The 27,784-nt window shown below is 41.9% G+C and overlaps 1 protein-coding gene across 1 annotated transcript in view; it reads right to left on the bottom strand.

Moving 5' to 3' along the window:
- Positions 1-27,784, bottom strand: part of DNAH9 (dynein axonemal heavy chain 9) — a 298,998-nt gene that overhangs the window by 223,320 nt on the left and 47,894 nt on the right. Inside the window, exons 15-19 of the mRNA XM_059997406.1 lie at positions 24,730-24,865; positions 20,964-21,160; positions 20,445-20,869; positions 6,145-6,367; positions 5,379-5,545 (exon numbers count right to left, since the gene is read on the bottom strand). Of these exons, the coding sequence (XP_059853389.1) occupies positions 5,379-5,545; positions 6,145-6,367; positions 20,445-20,869; positions 20,964-21,160; positions 24,730-24,865 (1,148 nt within the window). The remainder of the gene's footprint in view (positions 1-5,378; positions 5,546-6,144; positions 6,368-20,444; positions 20,870-20,963; positions 21,161-24,729; positions 24,866-27,784) is intronic.

The raw sequence follows: 27,784 nt of genomic DNA, 5'->3' as shown, positions 1-27,784 counted from the left end.
CATGTGCCCTGGTTGTGTATTTTCATCTTAAGAGAATGAGACTGAATGTGTGTCTTCACTGTTGTCCAGTCCCCAAGTGTTTCAGAATGGGTTGGAGTTCTCAGAGTTGAAGAGGGCCCTCTGTCTACATAGGCAAGTAGCTTTCTCTTCTATGAGAGCAGTAGAGAAAGAACTAGAAGGAAAGAAATGTAACATCTTCGTGGCAAGTGGGTCAGCAGGAAAGATTACCAAGCATGAAGGTTCCTTCTGCACATTCTCTCCAAAGACTAATTGTTGGAGTGTGTAGTGCGTTGGTTCTACTTTTTAACTTCATTAGAGTGAACTTGGAAAGTGAATTTAGCTACTTGGTGTCAGTATAAATCAGACAAATTCTAAAAGCCCACATTCTGTTTAATTTATTAATGGAATAAAATTCAGGCATATTCAATAGGATAGGTGCTATCAGAGTGTTGGGGGTCTGTGGACACAGAAGACAATGAATGATCTTCCTAACTCTTCTTTCCTCAGCGCACATGAACATCCTTGAATCAATATTGGTTCCTCAAATATTTGTAGGAGGTGATCATTTGTCAAACCTATTCCAAACTTCATCTGCCCCGTGGCATAATTTTTGTTTATGGATTAAATCTGTGGGTTTTCATTTCCTGTAGCTGAGCACACATAAAAGTTAATTTGACCTAAGTAGTGAAAGGAACCTCTAGACAGGGGAGCAGGTAACCCTCTTCCCATTTCAAAGCTCTAGTGCAAACTGTCAGGATATTCACAGACCTGATTAATGCGCCTAATAAACTTGAAGCAGTTCTCCAAAGCCTGGCGGAACAATACAGTGTGAGAACAAGAAAGTAATAGGCGGGAAAAGGGTGTAGTTAGTCTTTGAAATTCAAATAATAATGCAAAAGTATTTTAATCTAAAAGAGAAATGCCTGGAAAATCTGGATGAATAAAACTATAATTAAGAGAAATGGAAATACAGTGCTCATCTGTATGATCTTGGAAAAGGTACAGATTCAGGCCTGCCCTAGACATAGGCACAAAGAGAAAGACAGGACTAAGTGACTTAAATGAATTCTTGGGAAGTGAGCGGCTGGTAAATGTCAACCTCAGTTCTGTACCTGCACATACAAGGAACAGTGACACACCTGTGCTTGATACCCCACAGGTACCATAAAACTCAGCACGCTCTCTCTGACCTGGTGACCTTTCGGCTCTTCCCATCCTGTGGCCCCATCTCAGGAGCAGCGGAACACACCCCTTCCAGCTTACTGGTCCAGATGGAAGATGGAGAATTACACCAGGCTCTCTCCCTGCTCATCTCCCGTATTCACTCAATCCTGCTGATTCTCCCTCCTAAGTCTCCCTCACGTCCATCCTCCTCCTCCATGCTCACGGCCATGGCTTCAGTTCAGTCCTCCTGCTTCGCACCCAGCTGTTGCAATCACTCACCACCCCATGGAGGCCCCACCTTGAGTCCATCTCGCTCCACTCTGCTCTCTGCAGCCACAAGACTGGTGTTTCCATGATGTGTGTTGTTCTCATGCTTGTACTCCTCAGTGCTCATTCATGGTCAAGGCCTGGTCACCTGGACCTCTCCATCCTCATCTCCCACATCCTGCATCCCAGCCACACATACATGCAGTCCTCCAGCTGGTTGTTATGTTTTCATCCCCCTGTGTGTCTCTATGTTCTGCTTCCTTTGCCTGGAATACCTTTGCTGTCCACCCCTCTTTTTTCCAAATGGCTAAGTCTCATTTGCCCATTGGCTGAAGCACAGCTTCTGCAAGGGCTGTGAACTGCCTCCCCAGTGGGTGTTAAAGTTGGCCCCCATGGACATGTCTGGTTACTCATTTTTGAAATTGACCCTGAGGCTGTTAAGTCCTTGAGGTCAGGGAATCTGTATTATCTGAAGATCCTAGCACTTAAATCATTTTTTGCTGACTCCACTGTTGAGAACACAACCGCTTTTGCTCTACGGAAGCCTGAGTCATGTGAGTGAGTCAGATTAACTGCAAGAACAGGGTCAAGTTGAACTAATGACATGTCTGAGGATACTGATATGTCCCTGAGAGATTTCATGACTAATACTACTCTTTTCTCCAACTTTTGAAGGGACAAGAGACGCTGCACAAGCAAGATGAAGGCCCTTCTTTCCTCACGTTTGCTGCACTGGGCTATTTGGAAAGCCTTGCTTTGCTGGTTGTCATGCAGGACAGCACTCAATGGGAGGAGGTCTTTAGGAAGGTTCTCCCCACCGTTCACAGAATCTGGTGGCTGGCCAGCTGGAAACACTGATGGTCTCCATTGAACTGGAGCTTTAGGGATCAAATGCTTTGACCCAGAAACCCCTGGATTATCCTGATCTTGATGTGGGTAAGGAGACTGGATAACATGGCATTCATTCCTTGAAGCCAGGAAGCCTGTGCTCAAGCGCAGGAACTGAACAAGAGAGCCGCTAGAAGCTTGGTGCATCCCTGTCACTCAAAGGGGAGAATGAGTCTCCAATTTCGAGAGGTGTGAGAAGGGCTTGAATCTGGCTATGATGGTTTAGCCGATTACTGAGAAGTGAGAGAGCTCAGCTAGGAATGTGCTGATACAGCTTTAAGTTAAGAACAGAAGGAAGAAGAAAAACTCAACTTGAACATGAAGAAAGAACCTCCCCCAATGACCTGATTCATCCTGCACCTGTCAGACTGCAAGGGCCAGATGAGACACACTTTCCTTTTCCTCCCAAAGACAAGATCAGCGTGAGCTTCACCTATCATCTAATCGGGAACAGAAACTTGCCTTCACAGAGATGCATTTTAGAAATTGATCTGAAAGTGGAGGAACCAGAATTCAACTCATTTGCCGCATACGGTGTCTAAACATTTTAAACACACACATTCATGCACACGAAACTAAGAAACAAACTCATGCGTTGACACCCATGAAGATTCCCTTCAGCCCTAAATCCACGATTCTGCTCTAGTCTTGATAGTTTTCTTGACAAGAAGAGAAAAACATCAAAATTGCAGTAATGTTTGGCTTTCCACACTGCTGTGAGCAGTTCTTTTCAAAGTCTCTTGCAAAGATTCATCTGCATGTTAAATTAACAGATGTGAATTTGCAAGTTAAGGGTAGCAATATCCTTACAGCCAGCAGATAGATATCAATAAAAGTGCTAAGAAAGAAAAGCCAATGCAGCTATCAAATTAAAAAACAACAAGAGCTGATCAATATACACACGTGATGTAACTAGGAAGGAGGGATGCCAGATTTCCAGTAGACATACAGAAACACACCAGCAAACAAGGGCTGTTCCAGTCAGGCAGTCTCGGGAGTCTGTTTGGGAAGATATTTCACCAGACATCTTTGAATTCCTTTTTAGAACTTTTTTTAAAAAGAGACAGATGATGTAAAGTATCAGTGTCATTACCTTTGTGGCTGTTGCCTTAGGTGTGGATATTGTTAGCACTGAGCAGAAATACCCAGCTTAATTGCCCGCCTGCCTCACCAGCTTTGGCCCTGTGTGATCAGTGTCGAATTTCAGAAATTCAGCTGTATGCCCAAAGAAGAATCAAAAGAATGTGCTTCAGACTCTGAAGGAATAGTCCCAAAAGAAGTTCCACAAATGTTTTGAGCAATAGATGCTTCTCTGGAACAAGGGCATAGCTCCTAAGGCACTTATTCTAAAGGGACACAGACTCATTTGGAGTTATATGCCCTGGAATGATTGCTTAAAAGGGAACCAGTTACTTCCCTTAGGGAGGCAGTCTCTACCTTGGCTGCACATTGGAGTCACCTGGGGAGCATTACAAACTACTGATGCCCGGTCTCATCCCCAGAGAGTCTGATTTAGTTGGTCTGTGGGACAGACTGGACCCCAGGTGATTTTAATGCTTTAGAGCTCCATGTTGTACATTTATCGTAAGCACAGTTTACACATCTGTCCTCCCCTGCCTCTTGACATACTCATCTCGTTCTCTCTAGCCCCAAGTATAATGCTTGGGAGACAGTAGCTGCTTAATAAATGTTTGATGAATGAATAATAGAATAGGTAGGCCCTTACTGTGTGCCAAGTGAGGTGACTAAGTCTCAGCTTGCCTGAAATAGAGGGGCTTCCCTGGATGTATGACTTTCAGTGTTAAAACCACAACCATCCCAATTAGCACAGCACTGTAAATCAACTATGCTTTAATAAAAAAAAGAAAAAAGAAAAGAAAAAAAAACCCAAAACTGTCCCAGGTAAACCAGGATGGTTGGTTATCCTAGTGCCAGGTCCTATGCCTAAAACTTGCAAAGATTCGTTATTTAATCCTATCAACAACCTTATGAGGTGGATACTATTATTAACCCCGCTTTACAGATGAGGCAACTGAAGCAAAGAGATATTAAGTGACTGCCCCGACTTAGGCAGTGAGTAGTGAACCTGAGATTAGACACCGGTCTTGTTAAATCCAGAGTCCATGTACTTAATCATTATGTTGTCTTTCCTCCCGATAAAGCTGTGATTTTCTTTTTCCATTTTGTTTGTTGCTTTAGTGTGTATCTCTCAATGTCAGATTTCTGTGTGTAAGTAACCCTTGAAAATAAAAAGCTTCCTTGCTCCTTACATAGGGCATTTTTCAGTCTAGAGACCTCCAAAACTACAGAAGAGACCCAGCAGGAAGCCCGCTAGGGAAACAGAAGCAAACACCGGAGCTGGCCTGAGGGGAGAGTGTCCACTTCAGCTGGCATGTCAGCAGACACAGAGCCGGTTGGTACCCCTGGCTGGAGCCCCCGACGCTGAGGAGCAGACCCTGTAGATTTCTCCACCAAGGCAGTGAGCCCCTGAGAAAAGGACTTGTGTGTGTGTGCACGGGGGCACGTGTGGATGGGTGTTGCCCATCCCACAGTTGTTTTGTTCGTGTAAAGACCCCTGACCACAAGTAGGGAGGAGTCTGAGAACTAACTACTAAGCAGAGGAAGTACACCTTGAAGTAAATCCATCGCTTCAAATCCTGCCATTAGGCTACTGAAATGCCTTCCAAAATTATTTTAAAATTCCATCAGCCACTATTTTAAACCAAAAGAACAGGAGTCTGGGAGAATTTAGAATACTAACAGTTTAGTAAAAACCTAGTAATCTTACCACACACAATCCCTTTATAGACCTGGAGACAAAGAAGCTTCTAGAATTTTTTAAAGTATTTGTACAGTCTTTGTTCATCCCACACGGGCCGCAGTGGTACTCTGTGAACATGAGCACCAGGTTCTAACCAGTGGACGTAAATGGGAGGGAAGACTAGTAACTAGTCTTCACTTGTTAAAATAATATGCGAACTCCACGGAGAGATCACCGTGACTTAAGATGCTGCCGTGCTTAAAGGCCAGGAAGCAGTGGTGGCAACTTGGGTGCATACCTGAAGGGGGCTTCTCTGCGGAATCGCTCCCAGAACTGCTGCTGCTCTGCCTCGAAGGCCGCGCACCTCTGGCGGAGGAGGGTCGCTTCATTTGCCTGCAGGGGGGCCACCTGCTGCCTCACGGTAACAGCCATCTTTTTAATGTTGTTCCATTTCTCAGGCAGCTCCTGCAAAGGAGACCTCAGTGTGGTCAGACCCTCCCCCACAGTCCTGAGGCTGGACGCACCTGGATGTCTTCATCTCTGCCCCGATGCCAGGCTCTGATGCCGTGGCATCGTTCGACCCTTCCTTGACATGGCTCCCTGGATGCCCACTCTCCCGACGATCACCTACTTCTGATTCAACACTATCCTTCTTGCCCTCAACTTCTAACCCAGTAACCCTGGCCCTTTTCTACATTTTCTAAGAGTGCCTAGTTATTTCCTTTTATGCCCCACATCTCTTAGACCATCATAACATTCCTCAGACCTGCTTTTTTTTCTCCGAATGAAAAATTCAGCTCATCCATAATCCTGGAAAAGGAACCCAAACACATCATCCACATCAGTTCTCCCATATATGTCCAGCGTTACAGTGTTTCGTATTTACTGAGTTTCAAGAAAGTGGTACACATTACACATGTGCGACACATTTAGCTCCAAAGCATGGACCTTGAGTAATCACCAAGCCCTGTTTTTCATTTACTTCAATCCACCTCATCCCACTCTGAAATCCCCAAACGTTCCCTCTATTTCTTTTATTAAGAAAACATAAACTTTGCACTGACCTCCAGCTGCCTGAACAGTGTTTCCGGCAATTCTTGTCCATAGGTCTTCAGCAATTCAATAGTCTGCTTTAAAGGCTCAAACATCTCATCAGTGCTGCTCTGTCGTTCTTTAAGAGCCATAAGGTGTCCCATAATTTCAACCAATCCTTGGAAATCTCCTTTTCCGACTTTCTTGAGCAAGCCATTCTCGCTGTTTTTTATAAATGCTTCAAGGTTGGCCAAGCTGAGCAAAACAAACAGAATGTGAGAAGCCATTCTCCTTTCACTCCTTGAAAGGAAGATTTATTTAGTTCCCCAACATTAATAGCTATTATTATGGAAAACTCTCCATCCTCCTGGTATTATTATGGAAAACTCTGCATATCCTGATGGTATTATCATGGAAAACTCTCCATATCCTGATGATAAGATACGACCCTCTTCAGAAGTGTCAAGGTCGCAAAGGACAAAGACTTAGCCCTCCATGATGGAGGGTGCATTACTGGGACAACTGGAGAAATGTGAATAAGTCTGTACTAAGTAAGTTACTACTTCCACATCAATACTAACTTCCTTGTGTTGATAACTGTACCACGGTTGGTTATCTAAGATGTTATCATTTGGGAAAGGTGAGTAAAGGTAAAAGAGAATTCTTTGTACTATTTTTACAACTTTTTGTGTAAGTCTGAAATTATTTCAAAGTGAAATTATTTCAAAGTAAATATATTACAAATTATGTTGTGAATCTCAAATTATTTTTTAAAAAACTGAAAATAAATACTATGGCCTCAAAGGTCATACACACTTGGGTTTAATTTTGACACTTACTAGATGTGTAACCATGACCAAGTCACTTAACATCTCTGAGCCTCAGTTTCCTCATCTACAAGATTGGAAAAATCATTTCTTTCTCACTGGTTATTGTGAGAGTTAAATGAGATTCATTCTTGAATTCAAAAATGTTTATTGGGCAATTATTATGAGCCCTAGCCTGCTTCCAGGTTCTGAGAATAGTATAATAAATAAGATAAAGTCTCTGTTCTTATGAAACTTACATTCTAGTGGGAAAAATAAATGTGACACAGATCAATGAGATAAATGGTACAGTTTCACATGGTGATGAGTGCCATGAAATAAGGGCATAGAGACTAAGGTCAGAACTATTTTATATGGAGTGGTCAGTAAAGGCCTTTCTATGGAGGTGATGTTTGAGCAGAAATGTAAACAATATGAAGGAGTGAGCCAAGAAAGAAACAGGAAAAGAGCTTTCCAGGGAGAGGGGGCAGCATGAGTAAAGGCACTGAAGCTGGATTCAGTTTGATTCTCTTGAGGAAAAGGGGAAAGTCAGGGTAGCAGAAGCATAAGGAGAACAGAAGGGAGCAGCGAGGGAGAAGAGGTCAGAGAAAGGGCCAGACACTGGGAGGCCTTATTGGCCATGATAAGCAGCTCAGATTTTATTCTATTCTAAGTGTGAGAATTCTGAGTAGGAGAAGGGCATAATTTGACTGGTTTTCAAAAAGAACTATAGATGGAGGAGAACAGATTTCAGCTGGAGGTGGTGATGATGATGGTGATGGTGACATGGGTGGGGAGACAGAACAGAAGCCAGGGGGGCATTTAGGGACTATTGTGGTTGTCTGGGTGACAGAAGATACTGGTTTTGACCCGGATGGTGGACATGAGGAGTGGTCAGATTCAAGGCAGTTTTGCATGCAGAGCTAATAAAACCCACTAATGGGTTGGGGGAGGGGTGTGAGGGAATAAAGAAATCAATAAGGACTCCTGGCAATGGGGTGAATGATGATGCCATTTAAAGAGATGGGGAAGAATTGGGGAAGACTGGGGGTTTTTGGAGGGAGAAGAGGGAAGGAGATAAGTTTTACACGTGTTAGGTTTAGGGAATTCCCTAAACCTAAGGTCTACTGCCATTAGGCTACTGAAATGCCTAATGTCTAATGCCATTAGGCTACTGGACCACCTGGTGGTCCAGTGGTTAGGACTTGGCATGTTCACTGCCGGGGCCCGGGTTCGATCCCTGGTCAGGGAACTAAGATCCTGAAAGCCACCTGGCCCGGTCAAAATAAAGAAATAAATGTGTTAGGTTTGACATGCCTCCCAAACACCTAATGGAGATACTTATTAGGCAGTTGAACTTAAGTCTAGAGTTCTTAAGAGACGGGGCTAAAAATATAAATTTGGTAGTTATCAGCACACAGATTATTCAAAGTATTAGATTAAATATCACCTGGAATATGGCTGTGGCTAGAAATGAAATTCCAGGATCGAGGTTTCAGGAGTTCTAATATTTTGAGTCCTGGAGGAGATGAGCCCAGTCAAGGAGACCTCGAAGGAGGAAATCAAGAAAGTGAGGTCTCCTGAAGAAACCGTTTGGGAAGGAGGGAGTGATCAGCTGTACCAAATACTGCAGAGAGGTACAAGTAAGACGATGACTGATCATCACCATTGGATGCGGCCACATGAAAATCATCGGTGCTCTTGGCAAGACTGGTTTCAGTTGAGCAGTCTAATAAAGGCCTGACTGGAGGATAAGTTGGAGAGTGTGGATTTCTGTTTCTAGCTGTATGGTGTACACGATAATATGAATGACCCTTCTGCTAAGACAACAGAAATGTTTAAGCACATATTTCAAAATCATTTAAAAATGCATCACTAAGGTGGCATGAAATTAAGGCATTTCCAGAAGCTGAAAATGTAGTGAAAGCAAGAACCCTGGGAGGTAAGCAAGGTTCAAAGCTGGCTTTCACAGGATAGTTTCTATTGAACCCCGGAGATCTTGAGCTTCTACTTTGATTCTTTATGAGAACTGGGGAACAGGTGATTAAGCCTAGGGCCCACTCAAGGTGAGGAAGCTGATAGGAAGTTGCGTGTGAAGTTGCAACGCCGTTAAGGGTGAACAAGAAATAAACAGGCTGCATGGTATGGGACAGCATGGAAACTCGCCTGAATTAACCATGACACTAGATGGACTACTGTAAGTTGAGGTACAAGTGGTCTGGGGTTGGAAGAGTCCCTTGATGACCGGCAGAAACAAATGAAAATCCTTTCTGGAGGAATGCAACAAGAATCCAATCCTCAAAGGATTACTCTCCAAGGAACATGATTTGATAATCAAAAGTCACAAAACACATAAGGAAAGAAGTCACCATGAGTGGGAGCCAGCAGAAACAGCTGAATTAAACCTGTGAATGTTTTAGATACTGGAATTCAGGTGCAGCATATAAAACAGCAATATTTAATATGTCAAAAGACAAAAGAGCTCTTGTTTAGGTGCTCTGCTTTACTATTTCTGACCCACATACCAGGAGCAAACGCTTTCCCTGCAGGTTCCCAGACATCTATTCAAGATTTACTAAGAAAAACAACTTCATCCTTTTAAGTATGATATATCAGTTTGTACAGAAATGCTTTCTTTAGGAATCACCCCTCAGAAGCGTAGATAAACTCTTACATTCTCAACAGGTCACCATGCCTTATCCTGGCCCCAACTGCCTTTATGTTCAAGCATAAATTCAGCATTGTCTCATAATCAGGAATGGAGGTGATTTCAGCGGCTTTCCAAATATGCCCAGAATCTGTGATAGTGTGTGGACCTTTGTATCGAATGATGGATTCAAGAAGTGACAAAACTTATTGAAGTGGATAATATGAAAATTATGGCCTGTGATGGCATTTTGTGAAAAGAAACTTTTTTTTTTTTTTTTTTGCGGTACACGGGCCTCTCACTCTTGTGGCCTCTCCCGTTGCGGAGCACAGGCTCCGGACGCGCAGGTTCAGTGGCCATGGCTCACGGGCTCAGCCGCTCCGCGGCATGTGGGATCTTCCCTGACCGGGGCATGAACCCGTGTCCCCTGCATCGGCAGGCGGACTCTCAACCACTGCGCCACCAGGGAAGCCCGAAAAGAGACTTTTAATATGTGTTCTAACAATGCAAAAATGATCATACTGTGCTATGTTAGTGGGCAATTCCAGTAGAAAGAAGCTAATAATTTTCCATAGGCCTTTATGTTAACTTTGATCTACGGCAAGAAGAAACAAACCATTTTTAGGCTGACAAATCAAAAGTTATCTTAAGATTATCCTCTAGTAAATGTATTCTAAAACTTGAAGAATGAATAAATAAAAAAGAAGGAATTTGAGCAAAGAACGGGAGGGTATAAAAATGAGTAAGCAAAACTGTAAAATAACCAAATAGAAGATCTAAAAATAGAAAGTATAATTAAAATTTAAAGCTCAATGAATGGATTAAACAAGAGATTTAGACAACACTAAAAGAGAGAATTAGGCTGCTGTTTGATAAAAGTGGAGAAATTGTTCAACTGCAGTAAAGAAAGACAAACAACTGAAAACTGAAAATTATTCAAATATATGGGTGATATTTAAAAGTGTGTAAGTGTAACAAGTGTAATAAGAGGTCCAGAAGGAGGTAATAGAGAGAATGGGCAGGAAGCAATCTCTGAGGATATCTTGGCTGAGAATTTTCTTGAATTAATGAAAGACACCAAATATAAGATCAAGGAAGCCCAACAAATTCAAGGTGAAATTAATATAAAGAAACCCTCACGTAAGTACTTCAGTATGAAACTGCAGATTACCAAAAGTGAAAAAAAATCTTAAAATTAGCTGCAGCGAAAGGACGGATTTCTATTAATTAAAAAAACCCTAAGTTGATGGTTAACGATGCAACACCAAAAATGAAGCCAGGAGGGGGCTTCCCTGGCGGCGCAGTGGTTGAGAGTCCGCCTGCCGATGCAGGGGACGTGGGTTCGTGCCCCGGTCTGGGAGGATCCCACATGCCGCAGTGCGGCTGGGCCCGTGAGCCACGGCCGCTGAGCCTGCGCGTCCGGAGCCTGTGCTCTGCAACGGGAGAGGCCACAGCAGTGGGAGGCCCGCATACCGCAAAAAAAAAAAAAAAAAATGAAGCCAGGACACAATGTAATAACATTTTCAATAGGCTTACAGAAAATATGTTATCCTAGAATTCTCTCTTCCACATATCAATTTTTTCAAGAACAAGGGCAAAATACATGCACTTGGAGAGAAAAAGAATGAGAGTTTTACCAAAAGAACCTTATTAACGGATCTTCTAATGACTACAATTCAGATAGCATGTCTGTAATGTAGGAAGATGGAATGAGCAAAGATATTGGTAAATATGTAGATGAATTTAAATAAACAGTGAGTGTATAAAAATAAAGTATGATTTGTGGAGTTTAGATAAATAGCAGAGAACAACTGAAATTACTTGGAATTATAGAATATAATTTGATGTATGAACGGTTGAGATCAAACTAAAGTCCTTGTATTGGTTGTGAAAAGAGTAACAGTACTGATTAGTTTACTCCTTTTAAGAATGTTTTTTAAAATAGCTATGGTTAACTATTAGAAAAGAAGACTTAGATAGCACAACATCCAAATTAGCAGAAGGGAAAAAAATGGAATAAGAAAAAGGAAAAATAAAAGAAAATATTTTAAAAAATGCAACCCAAAGCAGGCAAGAAAGAAAACAAAGAAAAGAAGAATAGAGAAGACACAATAAAATGGTACAAATGAATTCAAATATAGCACAACAGACATTAATGAACAAAATGCTCCAGTTAAAAGAAAGATATTAAGGTAGATAAAACATTTAGTTCTATATCAATTATAAAGATCTCTTCTAATATAAAGGCGCAGAAATATTGAAAGCCAGAGGATAAAATAAGAGACACCAGGCAAATGTCATACAAAGGAAATTGGTTTTGTTATACTAATATACAACAAAACACACTTTAACACAAGAAATATAGCTAGTGATAAAAGATTTTTAACGTGTGGCTAAAAGATTCAATTTTCCAGGAATATATAAAAAGTCAAACACTGTATGCTCACATAGCATAACCTTAAAAAATATGAAACAAAAAGTGACAGAATTACAAGGAGAAATTGACACTCTACCATCAAAGTGGTAGATTTTTAACAATGTTATCTCAGTAATTGATAAATTAAGCAGACAAAAAAAAAGGCAGCGAGGTTATAGTGGATTTGAAGAAAACAAGTTTGATCAAATAGGCATGCACAGAACATTATACCCAACATTTATAGAGTACACATTTTTTTCAAATATGCACAGAACATTTATAAAAACTGACCAAATTCAACAAATTTCAGAAGCTTTTTATTACATATGTTACATTCTCTGACCACAATACAATTGTTAGAAATTAATGACAGAAATGCAACTAGAAGAATCCACGTTTTAAGATTAAAAAAATATATAAGTACATCATAATGAATGTTAAAAATATTTAGAGTTTGATTATTACTAAGACTTGTGAGATGTAGGTAAAATTGTACTTAGAAGGGAACTTATAACTTTAAGTGTTACATTAAAAAAGACAGAGGGCTCAAGGTGAATAGCGAAGCACACATCTTAACTTAGCCAAAGGACAGAAAATAAACCCAAAGAAAATAGAAGGAAATAATAAACATAAAAGAATAAATTATCAAAATAGAAATCAAATTATAATAAAGAGGATCAATGGGTTCATAAGATTGTTCTTTGTAAATCTCTTGGTAGATTAATTAAGTAAAGAAGCCAGAAAGCACAATAGAAATGAATAGAAATCTAAAAAGGAACACATCGATAGATTCTGTAGAGATTAAACAGGTAAGAGCATAATATAAATTTCATGACAATAATTTGAAGATTTACATGAAATGGATATATCCCTAGAAAAATATGACTTACTAAGGAATAGAAAACCTTAATATTCCTATAAACATTAGAGAAATTACAGGTAAAAATCTTGCCACAAGCAAAATACCAAGCCAGATGTTTCAATAGGAGATTTAAACTTTCAAGGATTAGAGAATTTCAATCTTACACCAACTCTTACGGAGAAAAAACAAGAAGGTTACTTCCTAACCCATTTTATGAAGTTAGAAAACCACAGAGCAAGATCAGACAAAGATGTTACAGAAAGGAAAAACTGAAAGCCTGTTTCATCAAAAACAGACACATCAGTGCTAACTAAAATATCTGCAAACAAAATCAAGCAATGAATATATTGAAAAAGACAATATTTCATGTTGGGCTTAACTCAGTAATGCTAGGTTGGTTCAGTATTAGAAACCAAATAATATAGTCACAACTTTAACATATTGAGGTGAAAAAAACAGAATTATCTTAATGGAGTTAGAAAAAGCGATTGATAAAATGTTATATCTATTTTCGCTAAATCCTCTTAACAAATTAGGACTAGAAGAGAACTTCTTTAATCAGATAAAGAGATGCCATAAAAAACTCACGGAGTATTATACTAAGTAATGAAATGTTGAAAGTATCCGCTTTAAGATGGGGACAAGACAAGGATACTTACCATCACCACTTTATTCGATGTTATACTGACAGTCCTAGTCAGTGTGGTCAGATAAGAAATAGCGATAAAACGCATTTTAAAAAAAAGACTGAGGAGGAAGAAATAAAACTATCATAAATTTGTAGATGATGACTATGCACATAGCAAACCCCAGAGAGTACACAGATGAATTATTAGAATTAACAACTTATTTAGTAGAGTTGCTTGATACAAAATCGACATACAAATGTCAATTCATTTCCATGGAAAATATGATTTTAAAATATCATTTACACTAGGAAACAAAAAATAAAATATTAAGGAATAAATCTTAAGAAAGACGTGAAAATCATTTTAAAGGAAACGATTACAAAATTTCATTGAAGGATATTAAGGAAGATAAATGGAGAGATAACGTGTTCTTAGGAATATCCATTACTACAAAGATGACAATTTTCCTCAAATTGATCTATAGTCACTGCAAGTATAATCAAAATCCCAATGGATTTTTTCTTCTACAAACTGATTTTAAAATGTATGTAAAATAGTAAGGAAGGGCCGAGAATGACTGAGACATTCTTAACGAAAGTGAACAAGGTAGGGACTCGCTCTGCCAGATATCAAGATTTATTACAGAGCTATAGTAATTAGGACTGCATCATATTAATGCAGTGACCGACAAAGAGCTATTTAACGCAAAAGATAAAACTTGTAGGAGAGGATGTAGGAGAGTATCATCAGGATCTCAGGACAAGAAAGGATTTATTTAACAAGAGAAAAGAAGACAACACAAGGGAAAGATGGACACATTTGGCTACATAAAAATGAACTTGTCATCAAAATATACCATAAATGGAGTGGGAAGACGGGCCACAAAACGGGAGACTAAATCTGTAATATGTACAATCAGCAAAGGATTAGACATACAATATATAAATCACTTCTAAGTATAAAAAGGGAGAAGATAAAGTCCAACAAAAAATGGGCAAGAGCTATGAAGAAGCACAGAATAGGAAGCATAATGACTCATCCAAAAACACAAAAAGTTGAGCCACTTTATTCATAGTGAGAGTAATGTAAAATGTCTATCACAGCGAGATACCACTAAGCTCCCAGCAGAATGGCCAGCAGTAAACAATCTGTCAGCAGCAAGAGGTGTTGGGGACTGGAACCTTCACAAATGGCCGATCCACCTTGGCAAGAGTTGTCATTACCTGCACTGACCCAGCAATTCCACTCCTAGCTATACACCCTAGAGCCATGTTTGCTCATGGATACCGTGATAGCTGTATAAGAGAATGCATAGCAACCTTGCTGATATTAGTGAAACCATCTGAAACAACCATATTAACCACAGAATGGATAGATTGTAGCATATTCAGATGATGGGATACCCTACAGCAGTGGAAATGAATGAACTACTGCTATATTCTCAGCGTGGATGGGTCTCAAATATAATGCTGAATAAAAGAAACAGGACAGAGGGATATATAGTATGCAACACTGTTTCATTTTTATAGCTTTAAAATGGAAATCTCAATATATGTATATCTCTGTGTGTCTGTATGTATATATATATATATATACACTAAGCCATGAAGAAAAGTATGGGAAGGATTATTTCACATTTAGGGCAGGGGTGACATCTGGTAGGGAGGAAGAGGGATTTAATCAGGGAAGAGTACATAAGGGAATTTTAAAATGTAGCTAATGTTCTGTTTCTTCGCTGGATAAAGTAAATGAGAGTATTCGTTTTAATATTTTTCTCTAAATCATACGTATGCTACATTTTAAAAAATTTCTTTTTTCTTAATTTATTTTATTTTATTTATTGTTGGCTGCATTGGGTCTTCATTGCTGTGGGCGGGTTTTCTCTAGTTGTGGTGAGCGGGGCTACTCTTTGTTTCAGTGCGCGGGCTTCTCATTGCAGTAGCTTCTCTTGCTGCGGAGCACCGGCTCTAGGCACGCGGGCTTCAGTAGTTGTGGCTCGTGAGCTCTAGAGCGCAGGCTCAGTAGTTGTGGCGCACGGGCTTAGTTGTTCCGCGGCACAAGGGATTTTCCGGGACCAGGGCTCAAACCCATGTCCCCTGTGTTGGCAGGTGGATTCTTAACCACTGCACCACCAGGGAAGCCCCTATGCTACATTATATAATAAAATTTCTTGTAGAGAGAGAATGGAAGATGAAGAAGTAAAGGGATCAAGTATAGACACACCTTTTGAGGAATTTTGCTATGAAGGAGGGCACACAGAAATGATGCTGTAGCTGGAAGGACTCCTGGGACCGTGTTCCTTTCTTTTTTTTTAAGATGCCAGATGTGACAATATATTTGCATGCTGTGGAAAATGTATGAAAATAGATGGTGTTGCTGATAGGGAATATTTAAGGAAGTAAGTTCTCGAGTAGATGAGAAGAAAGAGGCTGGACTTAGAAAACCAGGTTATTCACTGTAACAGGAGAGGTAGTTGAATGTATAGCTTCAAATGCAGGTAGGTTGGTAGATTTGTTGGTGAAAGGTGAGTTAGCTCTCTTGTGATTGGTTCTAATTTTTCAGTGAAATGAGAGGCAAGGCTATAAGGGCAGAGAGGATATTTGAGGTTTAAGGAGAGAGGAAAAAAAGAGTCTATGGGAGTTGGGAAGAATCTATGAAAATGTTCATAAAAAAATTTATGTTCATAAATTTAATATGAGATTGGTCAGAAGATTGGTTTGTTTTTCCTCCATCCAAGGATGAATTGCTCAGGTGCAGGTGTGGGGCACTGAGTTTAAACAGTCAGGGTTTTATGAGGTGGGAACGGGAATGGGGAGCAAGGGTGATAAACACTGAGCTATCCCGATAAAGCACCGGGACCAATGGATTGGAAATCCTGATGGGTCTGAAGAACTTTGCATGGCACCGTTGCCAAGTAAGTGAGCTGGAAAGATACCAAGTGGTGGTCAGAGAATGGAACACTTTAACCTGAGATTTTGAAAGGGAAGCAAGTACTTGCTCATCTTTCCTTCCACGCCACTGAGGGCACAACACAGAATCAGATAGCACAGGTACGACGGAAGGAAAGGGCAATGGAGAGAGAGGTCAAGAAAATGAGAGGCAGGTATAATGAAGGCTCCATGTGGATGCTGAGTCACTGAGGATAATTATTAGCAGAAGGATGGGAAAGGGAGACTGAGCCAGATGACATGACCTGCAACGAAGGGGAGGAACGGCTAAGGGCTTGGCAGGTGACTGTGGCAGGGACAAGTGGCAGGTTTCACTGTCTGACAGAATTCACTCCAGTGGAGCCAGAGATTTTGAGGGAGGACCAGGTGGAATGGTTTGGAAGCTGCAACTAAGAGCAAGACTATCTCATCTACCTCTAGGCCCAGTGGTAAGAAGGATATAGGAGAAAAATCAGCCCTACTTGGGAGGGCTGCAGGGAAGCAGTATCCTCAGGAGAGAGCTGGGCTTCAGTTAGAGCAAAAAAAGGATGAGAGAAGACGAAGGGACAGTGGACTTTGCTGATGCAAGATCCTGAGGTCCAGGGGAAGAGCACAGGGGAGGGCTTTGCAAGGGCAAGGATGGGACTGAGTAAGATCAGGGCATGAGGAGCTGAATGGGGATGAGAGTTAAGATGATGCTATGGACTAAATGTCTGTGTCTCCCACAAATTCATATGTTGAAGCCCCAACTCCCCATTTGTGATGGTATTTGGAGCTGAGGCCTTTGGGGAGATTATTAGGGTTAGATGAGGTCATCAGGGTGGGGTCACCATGAGGGATTAGTGGCCTTATAAGAAAAGGAAGAGGGAGATCTCTCTTTTTCTATCTGTGCACAGGAACTGAGTGAGGCCATGTGAGGCCATGTGAGGACACAGTGAGAAGATGGCTGTCTGCAAGCTAGGAGGAGAGCTCTCACCAGGAATCAAATTGACTCGCATCTTGATCTTAGACCTCTTAGCCTCTTGAATTGTGAGAAATAAATTTGTGTTGTTCAGGTCACTCGGTCAGTGGTATTTTGTTATGGCAGCTACAAGGATCCTAATACCAATTCCAATGCCTATGGGTGGGTAGGGGGGCACCCCACACCACCAAGCAATTCTCCAACACCAACTGCCTGTCCTACAACTTGACTCAATTCTGACACTATTTACCTGGAGATTCCATAGGTTAAGGGCTCAGTCCTACAAGACTGCCTCACCCCCTTCAGACCCAGACACTAGTCCAGGTTGTCACCTTGCCTCTGACTGACCAGCTATAGGACAGAGGTTCCAATGACCTCCTCCTTGCATTTGATTAATTTGCTGGAGTGGCTCACAGAACTCAGAGAACCTGTTTACTCATTAGATTACCGGTTTATTATAAAAGGATATAACTCAGGAGCAGCCAGATGGAAGAGATGCACAGGGCAAGGTATGGGAAAGGATGTGGAGCTTCTATACCCTCTTTGAATGCACCACTCCTCCGAATCTCCACACATTCACAAACTGGGAGCTCTTGAAACCCTATCTTATTGGGTTTTATGGAGACTTTATTACACAGGTATGATCGATTATACCATCAGCCATTGGAGACTGATTCAATCCCCAGCCCCTCTCTCTTCCCTGGAGTTCTGGGGAATAAGACTGAAAGTTTCAACCTCTAATCACATGGTTGGTTGTTCTGACAACCGCCTCCCATCCATAGGTGAGGTCCAAAAGTTACCATTAACATAACAAAAGATACCTTTATGGCTCTCACCACTTAGGAAATACAAGGGTTATAGGAGCTTTTGCCAGAAACAGGGATGAAGACCAAATATTGGGTTGGCCAAAAAGTTCATTCGGGTTTTCCCATGCATCTTATGGAAAAATCCGAATGAACTTTTTGGTCAATCCAATATATATGTCTTATTACAAATCGCAATATCATAGCAGTCCAAGCTGAATGAGACAGATGATAATGAAGGATTGGATTTCTGTCAGTAAATGAAGTATTTATGTAAGGCAAGGTGGGATTAATCCTGACACCTACTAAGAGAAGGTGGAAATCACAGAATTACAAGGTACATAGTAGACACTCAATAATAAATATATTTTATTGTTCTTATTATTTCTTTTTTTTTATCTAATCTTTGAGAACACAATGAGACATTCTCCCAAAGTGTAGCAAAGTAGTCAGTTTATGGATCACCAACTATTAAAACTGGAAGGCACCTTACAGGAATCCAGTCAAACTGTCTTCTTTCAGAGACAAGGAAACAGGGGTTCAAGGAGGACTCAGGCCTTCTCAGTGCTCTATCATGTGTTTTCCTGTTAAAACAACTGTTACATCCTGTGAAGCCTCACCTGGTAGGGACACATGGAAGCTGCTGTAACTATGCCCTGTATCAACCCTGTGTTTCTGATGCTCTGACATTTAGGGCCTTGTCGGCCCTGGAGGGATTGACCCTCCCAGGGTTAGCCAGTTCCTAGAGATAGTAAACAACCTGCTTTTGACTGTGCCTTTCAAATGCAAGCCAATCAATCCAAAATCCATATCCCCAACCACCTCCTCCATCTGGCTCTCATTCTCCAGGCCACAGTTCACCTGCCCTATAATCCCACAGCCAGGTACCAGACAACAAAAGACAGCCCCTACACCCCAGAGCCTGTTAAAATTAATAAAAAAACTAGACAATCCTAAACCTGCTCCTAAACCTGGAGAAGAATGTCTTGCCCATTCTTCTCCATGGAAGCCGTAATAAAAGCTCTTGCCCACGTTTCTCCTCACTCCCTCTGCTTCCTGATTAACACTGGTGCCCCCCATTTGGCCCTGCATGGTGTGCTGTGCCCCCTCCTCTTGGGATCTAACAAACTATCTTTTCAATGGCAGTCATCTCCTGATCTTGTGGCCTTGCCATACCTAAATAATAATAAAATCTTCATCTGAAACATGTTCCCATGTCCTTGGGTCACCAGACCTGCGAATGGAGAGGGACCACAGAGCACAGAGCTGTCCCCTCAACAGTACTCCATTAAGGGGCAACACTGCCACCTCCCCAACTGCCACCATTGCTTCCCTTTCTTGACTCTCAAGTGTGGGAAACTGGCTGCTGCTTCTTAAACAACACTTGGAAAGCCCTGTTTGAAACATCCCAAAATGATTTTCTGAGGCTTTTCTAGAGCGGAGAACCATTACCCTTGCAAAGTCTCTCAAAATTTGTTTGTAGATAGATGCATTCTCGACTTGGCTGTCTCCCTTCCACATCACTGAGCGGCAAGCAAGACCAGCACCAAACTCTGGGGAGGGCTCCCCTGCAGAATCAGCTAATACACCAAAGACTGATCACTGAACAGAGGGACCACGGCACTCCATAGGATTCTGTGGGGAGGGACTGGGAGCTGAGATTCTGCCTGTGGCAGACCTGTGAGGACAAGGCTAAGGGAAGTAACAGGGAGACTATTAACCTACTTGATTATTTATCTAGAGGTTGGTGCTCTGGCTTAGAGAGCCTGGTGCTGGGCTGCGTGGTCTAGGTCTATGGTGGAACAGACAGAGTTTCATATCCAATCTGTCACACAGCTAGAGTGGCACTGGCAGGCATCAGGGGTGTGTAGATTTAGGGGCTTCCGTGCTTCACAGCTGGATAATCTGAGACAAGGAGTAAGTGGGAGAAATAAAATCTAAGAGGCCCATTAGACCCCCTCTGCTTCTCAGGCTTAAAGAGATTTCACAGTCAGAGCTGTAAAGGGAGGTTAGATCTGCTATTATTGTCTCTAACATTATTTACCACTTACTGAGTGCCTTTCGCACACTGGGCACCAAATGGAAAACGAAACAGAAAGAGGCCAGGTCTGATGAACAAACGAGAGGGCAGGACTAACGTTACTGCTGGTGTCCAAAAGCCTGGAACCTCCAACCCGCTGTTTTAATTTTTAATTTAACCAAGAACCTATGGAGAAAAATGTGAAGAAGATTAAAAACATGGTGTTCCTGACAGCCCGGGAAGCTAGCAGGACTGTGTTACCTGTGAGTGACGTAATCCACAAGGTGCTGTTTGAACGTGAGGCTCCACTTCTTAATTATATTCAGCAGAGACGTTTTAAAGGGCCGCACATCAATCTTCATCCAGCTGTCAAACACCTGGATGGGCTCCAGCCTGCTCACGTCTTCATGGAGCTTTTCGTAGCAGTCGATCTGCGCTTTGAACTGATGGAGCAGGGGCGGGTTCTCTGGAATGCCGTCCTCAGCATGGGCTTCCATCTCCTCTGCTGTGAGCATGTGCCCATAGAGCAGAAACTGGCCCAGAGCCTCCTTCCGGTCCTCCACGTAGAGGTAAGAATACTGGCTGAGGGTGCTCCGATAGCCACAGCAGAGGGTCATCATGCCCTGCACCCGCCCCATCAGCTCGCCCCGCATGCCTGCCAGATCAGGCATGGCCTCCAAGTCAACCTAGGGGAGCAAGACAAAACCAGGCGGGTGACACCAGCACTTCACAGGGGGCTCCAGATCTGATGGGAGGGCAGGATGCTTGCAGACCCAGTACCTGATAATGGGGAGAGCCGTTTTGAGGGGAAAGCCGTGGAACCAAGGACGATATCCTAAAAATGCTGGTGATGAGACCCTCAACAATGTCGTAGAAGCCACCCTTCACTCCAAGCTCCAGAGACGGACAGAAAACCAATTCTGGGATGGCTAAGCTCAGTTGTGCTTCAAATATTGGGGTGAGTCCTGCCTTACATTCTGAAAAACAAGGAAAACAGAAGAGAATGGGCAACGTAGGCAAAATGCAATACTGTTTTAAAAGCACTCAGAGCATTTCTTTCCTTTAGATGAGCTGTTTGGGTATAAGAAAATGGAAATGTAAAATTTGCTAACACCCCAGAAAAGGTGAGGGTGGCAGTCCTGCAGTGTTTATTGACAGGGGAACCACTGACATTTGGAACAGGCTAATTCTTGTGCAGGGCTATCCTGGGCATTGCAGGACATTTACTCTCCTTGTCCTCAGAGAGCACGTCCTAGTGACTGATCAACCCAAGCCAGTCCCCTTCTGCATTCCCAAACATCTCCTGGGAGGCAGTACAGCCTCTGACTGAGAAGAGGTTGATTTTGCAAAGCCAGTTTCTTGGAAGCAGCTGATTTCTTCCTGTGCACAAACCAGGCCATTCCCCATTGGTAGCCACTAGGGGAACAAGGGTGTGCTTGTCCAACGTCGTGTAGGCGTGAAAAAAAAAGTCACAATCCTATCCCTTCTGCTCCTTTTCTGTAAAAACAGAACTTATTTTAATTCTGTAGTTCTGTAGTGATAAGATTTTTAAAAACAGTATAAATGATTAACAAACCCCTGATTACTTGCTAGACTAACTTGTCTTGCTAAATTTAAATAAAAATATAATATGGAACAAGATGTTCCAAGTACAAGATAAATGCTTAGACTCTTATTAATAACCACTTATTTTCATATATTTTTTGATTGTAAAAGTATTTAGGAGACTGCTGCGTGCTGGACATCACAGGCAGTGGAGACTACTCATGGAAATCCATTATCCCTTCTTCCCTGGAAATAGAGGTATAAGTGGGTGGGCTTGCAGTTAGGTATGGCAATGTGATTCCCTCACCAGTGGGATGTGGGAAGAGGTGCCACTTCTGGGCTGCGGTCCACGAAGCAGCAGGGGGCCTCCTCTGTGCTCTCTTTGCTCTCTCACAGGCTGGAGCCGGCATGCAGCAGTGATCCGGCTCAACCATGGAAATGAAGACCAGGCCCTAGAAAGCAGTGGAACCACAGGACGGAAGGAATTTGCAACTAACCTGGAGTGCTCGCTTTGGACTAGAACCCGGGGGACAGACTTCCATGTCCTTTAAGCCACATTATTGATGGCGTTCTTCTTACCACTGCTTAGCCATTCTCCCTAACTAAAAAACTGTGGGACCCTCAAAGATATGTAAGACTAAGGCTTTGCCTTCAAAACTGTAAGGATGATAAATCTGCATTACTGGACTCAGGAGTGTCCCATCCAGTGCATATTTAACTTAAGGAAGTGCAAGTTTACCAATATCACAGTAATTATACTATTATTATTATTATTATTATTATTTTTGCGGTACGCGGGCCTCTCACTGTTGTGGCCTCTCCCATTGCGGAGTACAGGCTCTGGACGTGCAGGCTCAGCGGCCATGGCTCACGAGCACAGCTGCTCCGTGGCATGTGGGATCCTCCCGGACCGGGGCACGAACCCGCGTCCCCCGCATCGGCAGGCGGACTCTCAACCACTGTGCCACCAGGGAAGCCCTATACTATTATTATAGAGTAATTTTTTTTTAAATCAGTAAAATTATGCTTTGTATATGTACTCATGATATATTCTGTATTCCTACATGCATTAGGTACGTATAATTTAATAGGTTGGGTTGCATATAGTTTAAAGGATTTAAAAGACTTTCAAGAACACGTTACTATATGAGATTTTGCCCTATGTGCTGACATAAGAACCGAATCCCTATGTTAGATGCAATGGCAACATAATTACTGTACAAGTCGGATGGTCCTGGTGGTTCCACGCCCCTGGTACAAGCAAATCGCTTTAAGAATTGAGAAGAGGAAGAGTGCTTCTGGATAGAGTGGGTAGCATTTAACCCAGGCAGGGTGTGGATTCTGAGAGATGGCTGGGAGGCCAGCCCAAGCCATGGGAATAGTATTGGTTTGACCAAACACGACAAGTGGAAATGGTAAGGTGGACCAGGGGAATAAAGTTGTCCACCTGGGCTATGGCAAAGGGTCATGGTGATTTTCCTCTTGGAGGCCACTCTCTTTAGGCTCCTTCACTTTGCCTTGGTAACCAGCGCCTTTTAATGTTATCTATAGCTCCTCTGCTCAGGCAGCCACTAGGTCCAGCTCCTGCCCATTCTATTTTGTGAAGGAAATGTGTTCCCTTTCCCCCCGTTTCCATGGAGGGAAGGTGACTTTGGCTACCATCCCCTGTCCCCATCCTCTTGCTCCCACGCTCTTCTCCTCATGAGAGGAGGAGGACAAGTGACACATCGGACAGCCCAGATCAGGAGAGCTGGATAGACACTGGCCTAGGGTGAGTCCCTTATGCAGTGCCTGCACTCAAGTGTGGCTGGGGTATCTTCCTAGATCTAGAGGAGGGCTAAGTGACGGGACCCCCAACCTCCAGTATCAGAGGAGGTTTGGTCAGTTCACTAAGATGAGCACCGTTGGCGCTGGTCCCTAGGAACCAGTTTTCCAGTCTTGGTGCCTGTGTTTGATGCCCCAGGTTCTAGAAGGGGACCTCCCCGCCTTGTTGACTATGTCAGAGCCCATTTCCTGCTTCTCTATCTCCTTAATTTGGAGCACCTTGCACCATGAAAGCAAAGACCTTGCCTTTGACCTCAGTCACTCCACCTACTAGGACCATGGGGTGGGTGTTGCCCATCTGAGCTACACCCAGCACTGGCCTTGCTCCTCTCTGCACTGTCAACCTCTTGCAATGGGCTGGATATCTGGACATGGGTCTCAGCCCACCTATTTTAACTCTGCATCTGATTTCTTTCCTTGGGTTGGGCTCAGTGGACTAAGTTCTTATCTCACCTTCATCCTCACCTCATCCTTCACCCTCGCTGAGCTCCTCAGAATCTACCAGAATGCGAAAGGTGTAACTCAACTTTATTCCTGAACTCTTCTGCCCTTTCCATCCCATCCCTTACAAACCAAGGTTAGCCTTTACTATACAATCTTTGACTCTGTGTATGGACCATAAATTCAAAGCCCTTGGCTATCTTTTAACAGCTTCAAAGAATGCCCATTGCCTCCTTGACATTCCCTTTCCTTCTAAAAGCTACCTCATTCCCAGCTTCTTGTCTGACTCTTTTTACATAGAAAAACTTGATTCTTCCATGTAAGCTGGCTACTACAACCTCCCTGTGTTCTCAAAAGGCCACAGAGATACAGTACATTCAGCTTGAAGGCAGGGAATGTCCCCTCCCGCTGCTATGAGTCAAGTCCAGGTGGAGCTGCTCCAGCTTACTCACTCCTCCTCACTGGAGCTTCATTTAGACTGAATTGGCTTTTATATTTTTGCTTTTGCTATGGGCTTCACTATCTTAAAGCCTGATTTATCATCTGAGTTTTGAAGAGAGAGAAGTCTTTTATCATTGGACAATTTAGAAACGCAATGCCTTTGTTATAATTCACAAAATGTTCATGACACTTTGGGAAAAGTCACAGAGCACTCAATTGCACTTCACTGTAACTCAATAGATGCTATTACTGTTACCTTCCCAGTAATAAACCACATCCATAAGCCAGTAAATACCAGTATTTTCCAGGAGATACTTGAGGGAGCACTCAATGGCAAGAAAGAATCCATCCACCAACATATCATCAATGTAGTTAACATAAGTCTTCCAAATACTGGAGGTTGGGTCTGCTGAGAAAAGACCCAGGTTTTCCTACAAAATAAAGAAGAATGGATATAAACCATGTTTAATAATATGGGAGAACTGGTCTTATTATCATTAATGGGAATGAAAAGAACACATGGAGAAAAACTGCACTGTTATGAAGAATTTTCTGTTACAGGCAGACTTTGGAGATACTGCGGGTTTGGTTCCAGACCACTGCAATAAAGCCAATATTGCAATAAAGTCAGTCACACAAAGTTTTTGGTTTCCCAGTGCATATACTTTGTGTAAGTTATGCTTACACTATACTTTAGTCTATTAAGTGTGCAGCACTATGTCTAAAAAAAGAGTGTTCATACCTTAATTTAAAAATACTTCATTGCTAAAAAATGCTAACCATCATCTGAGCCTTCAGCAAGTCATAATGTTTCACAATAGTATCAAAGATCACTGATCATAGGTCACCGTAAAAGTATAATAAGAATGAAAGAGTTTGAAATACTGTGAGAGTTACCAAAAGGTGACAAAAAGAAAAATGGCATGAATAGACTTGTGATGCAGGGTTCAATTAAAAAAAAAAAAACAGAACAATGCGATATCTGTGAATGCACAGTAAAGCAAAGCACATTAAAATGAGGTATGCCTGTACGTGTGTAACAAACCCATTCTGTCTAATGGGTATAACCCTTGCTTGAAAGGAACACCAAGTTAACCCATGAAGGAAGTGTGGTGCCTCATCCTCTCCCTGAGAAAGGAGGATGGGGTCAGGTCACCTTCTCAGGAGGGACGCTGATGGATGCAATGTGTGCTTCATAGATGCTGACTGATGGCTGTGGAGGAAGCTGCATCAGAGCAGAAGTCAGGGTGGGCAGAAGGAGGAACACTAACGGTAGAGGGCATTATAATTCAAGACATAAGAAATCTGGGGTTCAAGCAAGTAAAGCATTTCCTGGATAATCGTTAGAAATGAACTGGAGTGGATCCCACTCCTGGGCCTATATCTGGACAAAACTCTAATTTGAAAAGATACCTGCACCCCTATGTCCATAGCAGCACTATTTACAATAGCCAACACATGGAAACAATCTAAATGTCTGTCAACAGATGAATGGATAAAGAAGATGTGGTACATATATACAATGGAATATTACTCACCCATAAAAAAGAATGAAATAATGCCATCTGCAGCAACATGGATGGAACTAGAGATTATCATACTAAGTGAAGTCAGTCAGAAAGAGAGAGACAAAAGCATATGATATCACTTATATGTGGAATCTAAAATACGACACAAATGATTATATCTATGAAACAGGAAGAGACTCACAGACATAGAGAACAGACTTGTGGCTGCCAAGAGGGAAGCGGGTGGCAGAGGGATAGATTGGGAGTTTGGGATAAACAGATGCAAGCTATTCTATATGGGATGGATGAACAGCAAGGTCCTACTGTATAGCACAGGGAACTACAATATCCTGTAATAAACCATAATGGAAAAGAATATGAAAAAGAATATATATATTAATATATATAACAGAATCACTTTGCTGTCCAGCAGAAATTAACACAACATTGTAAATCAACTATACTTCTATAAAATAAATTTAAAAAAAGAAATGAGCTGGAGTGTTTTGTTGTTGGCATTTAATATTAACTAAAAACCTTTATCATACTGAGTGAATTAGAAAATGTACACACAGAAAGGAATGCACAGGCTTTCTCTCCCTCCTTTTACATGATACAGTCACCGACCTGGTGGTATGGCAAGTACAGATGTCCCATTTACTCATCATTCAGCCTTTTTATAGCAACTTTCCATTTATCTTACATCTTCAAAGAACGTGGTTACCACTTTGCAAAAGTAAATTTTCTAGGTGACTCACACTTACCCCTTTAGGAAACACTGCCATATTGTAAATCTCATGATTCTGCTTTTAAATGTCAAAACTCTAAAATTTCTAAAGTGTATTACCTATACCTTTCCTTCCTAAGTAGATTAAAGATTTAATGAGAGTCCGTCGTCATGCAAATCATAACACAGTGACAATCCAGAGTTGAGGTGTTACTAAAATGTGTATGTCTGTTTGCTTCTACAGTTTAGTTTTTATGACTGCCTTGTAGAGTTGTTTTATCTCTTTCCTACTGTCACCCTATCAATATAGCTATCTATATCTTTCACCTCAAATCTACTATGGTACAAGGAGCAAACGTGTCAGAATTTTCTGTAAACTAACAAGAAATAGCTCAAGTTTCTGATCCTAGCCAAGACAGAGGAATGAGATTGGACTTTCCCTTTTGCTACAAACAGCTACAGAACGGGATACAAGAAATAATTATTTTGGGTAATTGGATGGGATCCCTAAGAGAAGGGAAATATTCAAGGTGAGCTTCACAACTACCTGGCTTTCTACCTAGAGGCACTTTCCAAACCATGGCATAGGAAAGTGGACCTCAATTAGAGCATCGTTCCTGCTGGGCAGAAAAGACAGAAATGGGGGTTTGGGACTGCTGAGGTTGCTGAGTCCTTTTCAATCTCTGACTGAGGATTAAGCTGTACATATTTAGGGCAAGATTCTGCAAGGCCTGGCAAAGAACAGTTACTGGGGGCTCTAAGCTGAATGGAGTTTGTGAAGGTCATATAGTGCTGGAAGATGTTTGTGTTCTATCAGAAATAATGAAAAGACCTCACAGATAACCCAGGACTTCAGTTGAGACTCCAGAAATGCAATGCTTTAGAATTAGAGCTCTATTCTAGAGCAAAGCCTCTTTAGACTCTCCCTAAGGAAGCTTAACATAAAGCTTCAACAGGATCAAGCTGACCCACCAGTGAGTTAACTGCCTGCCGAAACAAAACCACAAACTCTTTAAAGGGAAATAACATCCAGATTCTAAAGTGGCATCCAACATGACTAGAATATAATAAAAAATTACTAGACATGCGAAGAAGCAGGAAAATGTGACATTTAA

Source organism: Delphinus delphis, chromosome 19 (genome assembly GCF_949987515.2).
Source record: "Delphinus delphis chromosome 19, mDelDel1.2, whole genome shotgun sequence".
NCBI lineage: Eukaryota > Metazoa > Chordata > Mammalia > Artiodactyla > Delphinidae > Delphinus > Delphinus delphis.
Note: the sequence above shows the minus strand (reverse complement) of the source record. Positions and strands in the feature narration are given on the sequence as shown.